This window comes from Gambusia affinis, linkage group LG01 (genome assembly GCF_019740435.1).
Source record: "Gambusia affinis linkage group LG01, SWU_Gaff_1.0, whole genome shotgun sequence".
In the NCBI taxonomy this organism is placed as follows: domain Eukaryota; kingdom Metazoa; phylum Chordata; class Actinopteri; order Cyprinodontiformes; family Poeciliidae; genus Gambusia; species Gambusia affinis.
This window is the reverse complement of record NC_057868.1, coordinates 39,236,969-39,244,839: the sequence shown is the minus strand read 5'-3', so window position 1 is coordinate 39,244,839 and position 7,871 is coordinate 39,236,969. Positions and strand designations below refer to the sequence as shown.

At 40.8% G+C, this 7,871-nt stretch overlaps 1 protein-coding gene across 1 annotated transcript; it reads left to right on the top strand.

Annotated features, from left to right (window-relative positions):
* The first annotated feature begins 325 nt into the window (after window positions 1–325).
* On the top strand, window positions 326–6,491 carry sox18 (SRY-box transcription factor 18). Its single transcript, XM_044124975.1, has 2 exons — window positions 326–1,103; window positions 2,613–6,491. Exons 1-2 carry the CDS (start codon window positions 704–706, stop codon window positions 3,941–3,943), a joined length of 1,731 nt encoding a protein of 576 aa, XP_043980910.1. The 5' UTR covers window positions 326–703; the 3' UTR covers window positions 3,944–6,491.
* Window positions 6,492–7,871: the final 1,380 nt, after the last annotated feature.

The following is a 7,871-nucleotide window of genomic DNA, read 5'->3' as shown; positions in this document are numbered from 1 at the left end:
TGCTCCAGTCTCAGTTGGGTAAAAACAATGGAACCTCTCTGATTACATCTCCCTGAACAGGCGGACAGGGTGTGTGTGTGTGTGTGTGTGTGTGTGTGTGTGTGTGTAGTTCCAAGGGGGAGGAAAGGCCGTTAAGAAGGAAAAAGGGGGAGGCAAAGTTCTGAACTCCCCCTTCGCTGTCTCTCAGACAGACTCACTTCTTTCCCTCGCAGCCGCCTGGCATCTCATTGGTTAAGGCCCCAGCTATATATTTATCTGATTGGTCAGGGCGGGGTATATATACACAGCGTGGGTCGGTTAAATCTGGCCACAAGTTTCAAAACTTTCAAACAAGGTAGAGAGACGGAGAGACGGATAGTTGGACGGCCTCGCCGACTGAGAGAAATCAACTGCTGAACCGCAAAATCCAAACAAGAGCTGTTGTCTTTTTGGGAAGGGAAAAAAAAGGAAGTGGACAAAAGAGGCAGAGTCTCTGGATTTTTTTTTTTCTTCAGAGGGAATATCCTGCACCACAACTTTTGTTTTCTCCTTTCTCTCTCCTTTCCACTCTCCTCTCAGATCTCGATGCTTTATTTTAGGATTTGTGCACCAAATCCGTCAGATTCCTCATTTGATCCTTCGGTCGTTTTCCATCTGAAACATTCAGAGTTTTTCAGCCAACATAAAGCAGAGATTTTCTGGACAGAACGTTAACCTGAGTGGGATGAATTTAACTGAGCCCAACCTGCCTAGAGAGGCCTCCCTGAATCCCAGTCAAATGCCCTTTGGAGGCCGCTGGACGTCGGAGACCCCGAGTCCCGCTTCCGACCCTGAGATGGATTTTGAAGAGAGCCTGTCAGCAGACTGCAGTTCTCCCGACGCCCCTGGAGAACCCAGGAGAGGCGAGCCCAGGATGGCTCTGACGGTCGGCTCCAGGGGACAGAGCCCTGACCTGACCCCGGGAGGGGGCCCGCTGGCCGGGGCGGGCGATGGGAAAGCCTCAGGGGCCGAGCAGAGGATCCGCAGGCCCATGAACGCCTTCATGGTTTGGGCCAAAGATGAGAGGAAGCGACTGGCCCTGCAGAACCCGGACCTGCACAACGCCGTGCTCAGCAAGATGCTGGGTAAGACGAGCGGCAGCCTCAGCTTTTAACAAGCAAAGCAATTATCATGTAAAACTCATAATTCATGGCTAAGTTTACAAGTTTAACATTTTTCTGTGTGCTTAATCTTAAAAGGATTATATGGAAAATATTAAAGGTTAAGAGTTCAGACAGCTATAAAATCTTAAAAATGCATTAATCAGATATTTATTGACCTTCACCAGCTTTTGGTTTTCTTCTAGATCTGATGAAATGACAGAAATAAACCACATAAGACAGAAAAATGTGCTACTGGTGGTAGCTTTCAGTCAAACAGAAAATTAAAGAATGACCAGACTTTCTCCATTAAGGCATCAAAGCATTTTCAAACCTAATCTTCAATTTTTATTGATCTGATGCAAAGTGGGTGAAAGCCTTTGCTTTTATCTGATGATAGAAAATTGAAGGAGTTCTTAGTTTGGATGCATTTAATGCAAACAAAATAAAGTTTGATTTTTCGACTTTGACCTGATCTAGGTATAATCAGCCAATTCAACAGTAATTTTTTAGTAAATATTACAGCTTTTTAAAGACATATTTACATTAAATACAATGTTTTGTGCATCTCACTTTTTGCTAAAGATGTGAGCTGAATATTAAAAAAATGCAACAATCTTCAGAAAATATTAACAAACATTTATAAATCACTCAACTGCTGTCTGTTACTGCACTGATTATAACTCTGCATACTGAAAAGTTAACTATGTCATTAATGAATGATAAAAATAATATTTCTTTTAATAAATTTTAGAACTGAATATAATAATAAAAAGAACTGCTGATGTCACTTTGTTAGATATAATAACTAACATCCTTTGATTTTTTTTATTTTATTGTATATTTGTCCAGCTGTAAGCTGAGCTTCAGATTAAAACGTGGGAGCTGCTCAGTGCAGACCCACTGTACAGCTGGAGTTCATCTGCAGCTTGAAATGTTCAGAGTCACTCAAATCCAAACCGCAGGTTTCTGGGAAAAAAAGTTTGTTTTGCAGATCTGGAAGCAGCCAGCATTTACAACCACAAGACAAACTGTAAATATGTACCCTTAATGCAGAGCATAAATACATGGAGCTCAACCCTCAGGGCAAAACTTTATTAATTAGACTCAAAAAAAATACGAGGGTGTCTTCCATCTAAACAAGATGGGAATTTGTAGAAACTGAAAAGTTAAAAGATGTCAAGATAAGGAGATTTATAGAGGTCTGAATGTGGTTTAAAGGTGGTTAGGGGGCCAACCAATCCTGCTTTCAGGATCTTTGTTTACACTATAAGTACACTATTGGATATATTTTCATTGGCCGTATGTAAATAGCTACTAAAACGATATCCATGAATTAAAATGATTGTAGGTTTAGGTGTAAAAAGGGATTCAGGTTTCAGGACATGAGGGTAAAATGCGATTAGGACTCACGACATCAGTTAGATTAGAAATAATAACTTTGTTCTTTAATGAAAAGTGTAATCGTTTCCGCTCTTTGTCCAAATCTTGCAGGTCAGTCCTGGAAGGCCCTGAGTGCCTCAGACAAGCGGCCGTTTGTGGAGGAAGCCGAGCGTCTCCGTGTGCAACACCTCCAGGATCACCCAAACTATAAGTACAGACCTCGACGCAAAAAGACCACAAAGAAGCTGAAGCGAGTGGAACCCGGGCTCCTGCTGCACAGCCTGGCCCAAGGTGGGGCCCCGGCTCTCGGGTTAGGCCCCGGCGTCGGCGCTTTGGCTGCTGATGGCGTACCTGGTGCTGCTGCTTACGGCCACCCGGCCACCCACACTCCCCACCACCATCACCCCCACCAGCTGCTGCCGTCCCTGGGCCACTTCCGGGACCTTCCGGCCCCAGCGCACGCCGACCTGGAGAGCTACGGCCTGCCCACCCCGGAGATGTCGCCGCTGGACGTCCTGGAAGACGGAGCCGGAGAGTCCGTGTTCTTCCCCCAACACATGCAAGACGAGGCGGGGATGGGAGGTTGGAGCGGTTACCACCGCCTTCACCATCACAACCCACATTACAGCCAGCAGCACTACAACAACAACCACAGTCACCACAACGCCATCGGCGTCAGCGCCAGCTTGAACATCGGGATGAACGCAAGTCTCAGTCCAAGCAGGACTTCCAGACTCGACTCTAGAATAAGTTCTGTTGAATCAAACATGACGTCAAGCATTAGCTCAGTTAGCGCTAAGCTAGCTCCTACTCATGCTTTCAGTCATCAGGTCCCCTTAAGGACTCCTGTGAAATGTCCTCCGCCTCTAGCCGATTCCTCGTCTCCTGTTTCCTATCCTCGCCCGTCCTTCAGCATCCATGAGCCGGTAAAATGCCAACAAACACCTCTGAGCACAGCGCCTGTCGGGTATCTCAACCAGATGTATGGAGGCACTGCGTCCAGCGCTACGCACTTCAATCCCTCTCACCTGGGACAGCTTTCCCCTCCTCCTGAAACTTCTTCCTCTTCCTCCTCATCCTCCTGCATCCTCCCTGCATCCACCTTCAGTCGCTCTTCACACTCAGACCAGTCCAGCCTGGAGGCCGGCGGCCACATGGGCTCTTCCTCTGCTGAGTTTTGGTCTGAGGTGGACAGGCATGAATTTGACCAGTATGTCAACATGGGACGGAGTCGAGAAGAGCCCTACGGACTGGTTGGAGGGTGTGGAGGAGGGTCAAAAGTCCTTGGTGGGTGTAATGCCATTGGAGGCAGTAGCAGCAGCAGCATCGTTAGCAGTATTATGAGTGGCGCTGGTGGCTGTGATGATGGAAGCAGCCCTCTGATATCTGCTCTCTCTGACGCCAGCAGTGCCGTTTATTACAGCGCCTGTATAACTGGATAAATACAGAATCTCATCTCACACAGTCTCAATGCATCTGCAAAGAAAATTTTATATCAAAACTTTATTGAAGTCAGTGTCGAGTCATGTCCTACTCTAAAACTGCTTGAGTTTGTTTTTAAATGTGAAACAAATGTTGAACGTTATTCCGGGCCCTTTGACAAACAGTTTATTTAGATCTTAATTATATAATGTGCATTGTAAAAAGATCAGACAAGAAAAACAAAACATGACATGTTGCTGAAATATTTAATCAAACACTAAAAGACTTCTTATTTCCAACAAACATTTTAGTTTTTTTCTTTCTCTCCTGTTTTCAGCAGATTCATTTTGGATAATCAATAAATCTGATCAGTCAGTGGTTCTACATATTGGAATTAGACTCACTAATGATCAAAATCTGTTGTTCTCTCTATGTCGTTGTGCTTTGCATCAAAATGTATTTTAGAAATTATTATAATAGCTAGAAGTAAACATCCACTGACAAAACCAGTTTAACATCCAGAAGTAGTGGCTTTATTTGGGTGTAATATGGAACTGCAAGAACCCGTCACACTAAGGGCAGTAAGTATTGTTACCTGAAGTAGAATGATAATGTCCCAAACGGTATTCGGAGCATCCAACAGTCTGTTAAAACTCTGGTGCCGTCTCCGTGCTGTAAGCTGATACTACTAATTGTAAATCCACAATATTTTCAGTTAACTGTGACTTTAAATTTAAATGTCAGAAACCTTCAGGATGAAACCTTAACTCAGTGGGGTGGGGGTTGCTTCCAGTCTCAGAAAGCCTGACCACTAACCCAGAACAGACCGCTGATGTCTCCCACAAACGTTTAGGATGTTTTACAAGTCAGGGTGGGTTTTCTTTCTCCATGTGATACATCCCGTTCCCTTCTGCAGCTCAGTTCATCCCAGGGTCTTGTGTCAAAAGGCAAATATAATATTTTGAGATTTAAAACATGTCTTTGTCTACCGGCAAGCAGATATCCTCTGATGCTGTTTTCAAGTCTTGCTTTATCTTACCGCAGTCCTCTAATTTACCAAACAGATCGTTTATTAAAACAAAACAGTTTTTCCACGTTAGGCTCAGGTTCTTTGAAACTTCTGGAACATATCAGAGAAAATATATTTTAAAAAAAAAGTTTTGTCACTTTCTTTAATTTGTTAGAGTCAACTTTGATGACTTGCAACCGGATACGTGCATACATTAAGATTTTTTATGATTGTTCATTGTATTTTTCTTTTGGAAACTGTAGGCTTCATGTAGTCATACTGTGTATATTGATTCAGTGCTTTTTGTGAAAGAGAGATTTAGACTATGAAATGTTCTCTTTGCACTGCATTTAATGTATTAGCTGTATAGGAGGTATAATACTTTTTGAAGATGAAATATCTATTGTTTGAAATATGTTTTTGTACAGAAATGATCTTATTTTTCTGATAGGAAGTTTTTGGAATGATATTTACCAGCTTTCTTGCTGGAAGTAAGACCAACACATTGTTTTTATATTTGTGTAGTAATTAGGGTGCTAGCTAGCCTAGCTTGACTAATGGATGAAAACTGGAGAAATGGCTGCACACACCAGCTATGAAATCCTAAAGTTTACCCTTCAATATATACTAAACACTCCTCCAAAAACCAACAAAGTATTGCTGTTGCAATTTGTTGTTTTGTTTTTGGAAGAGTTAAGATAACAAAAGTGCCACTATTTAGCTAGGCTAACAATTCGCAACACTTTGATACACAGGAAAAGCATGTTGATCTTTTTTAGCAGTTTTTGACTTAAAAGTAATTGAATAACTTTACAATTATTGGCCGTACTTGAAAGAAAAGGTTAAAATATATTTGTTGATTGATTATCTTCAGCATTCTCTCCGTCCTGTTGTAGCTTTGTGTACAGGGAAAGAAAAACAAGAAGTTTCCTGAAAGATGGAGCCTGCATCTGTTCTGCATTAGTCTCTGCGACACTGCTTGTTTCTTGTTTCTTGTTTCTTGATGTACATGAAACAGTGGAACAAAATCAAGTATCTCTTACGGAGCCACCAGTTACATTTGCCATGCCATTTCTGAGGTTTTAGGTCTTCTTTCAACTTTCCTTCAGTTAGATACTTACTGAGAAGCAGGAGTTCAAGTGAACTAGTAAAAATAAGTTTCTACATCTGCATTTGACATTCTTCTCTGTTGACACCAAGCACTCTTTTTTTTCCGTTTTAATTTACTGTGACACAAAAAGACTTCAGAGAGAGACAGGCGTTTTTTTGGAAACTTGGGGCCTTTTGGTAATAATTATCTAAGAGAATAAAGAAAACACCCAGGATTTTGGGATTAAATCAAAGGACATTTTTCTCAGCAGTCATATAACAAATTAAAACCAGTATTTTCCCAGAAGTGTCACTGGGATGCTTCTAAATCTGCCTGACAGGGATAACTTTTAGATTTTCTACAAAAAGCAAAGGTTTTCTTTATGTGTTTGAAAACGGTGTGTTGGCTGTAAATGGATCTGTTCTGTTGTATTCAATAATTGTACCAAATAAACACCTTTAAGGATTTACTTTAGTTTCTGACTCTCTGTAGCAATAAAACAAAAACCCTTTTATTTTTTATGTTCAAGTCAAATTCAAGTAAAAGCATGACGGCCGAGAGGACATAAAAGGATTAATTTTTATTGCAGATCCATACATGTCTGAAGTGTGTGTTCTGTCAATAGAAGACATAAAACGCCACGTTAAGGCCAGTGTTGTTAAACCAGAATAAAACACCAGCAGAAACATCTGAATCTGCCGCTAAAAAGCACTAAACACATTAAACCTAACAGGTTCATGCAGTCACAATTAATACATTTTAAACAAATGAATAACTTTTAAAGAGACATTAAACAGAAGTTTCATTAGGGCCACATTCCTGTTTTTAAAAATAGTTTTTTTAGTGGCCTGACATAATTTTACAATTTTGTTTACATTACTTTGTATGTGAGAAATGAAATAACAGGCAGGAAACAAGAGAGAAACTCTCAAAAAGCAGGGAGAAACCACTGCTACAAAAAATATGACCTTTCCCAGGTGTTATTTAATTTCATTTTTATTTTTTTGTCATCACTTTAAATCATTATCATTTCTGTTGTTAGAACTAATTTTTTTTTCTCTTTTACCCCTGCAGGGGGTCTTTTGTGGGCTCTAGTGTCCCTTATATGACAGTAGCCTGACCGGAAAAGGGGGAAGACATGCAGAAAATGTCTCCAGGTCCGGGAATCGAACCCACGACGGCCGACTTGAGGACTCGAGGCCTCCAAGCGTGGGTGGCGGGTCCCCTACGCCACCACAGCCCGCCTGTCAAATGGATGTTAACCCAAATAATCCTAATATGAGCAGGAAAAGGAAAATGAGCATGGGGTGGTATTGTTACACAGAGAAGAGGACAGGTTTCTGATTTATGATGGAGAACAGGCAGAGCTGCTGAATAAACACATCTAAGGTGTGAAATATTGGAAAAGACTCAAAACAAACTAAACAAATAAAAGGAGTTTGTGGAAACTAACAGGATTCTCAACAAAATGATAGTTCATAATACCAGGCTGATGCATTTTCTTTAAAAGAAATCATATAATTCCAATAAGAATTAAGATAATAATTGCTTCTAGAGCTAAAAATACTTTTCTAGCTTTTACATTTATGAAAACTTGCATCAATAATCATAAAGTTGTTTATTTAACACTTCTTAAAGACATTGACTAGAAAAGTGTCAGAAAAACATTCTTGTTGATTTTTTTGCGGATATTCAGATAAAAATATTTTCCCATGAATAAAACATTCAAAATGTTGAAAAGGCAATAAACGCCTAACCTTCCCTTTATTTTCTGTCTGACCTCATTTTGTTTACTTTACGTTTCTAATCCATTTCATTAAATCTCCGTTGGAGCAGAACAACGTTTGGA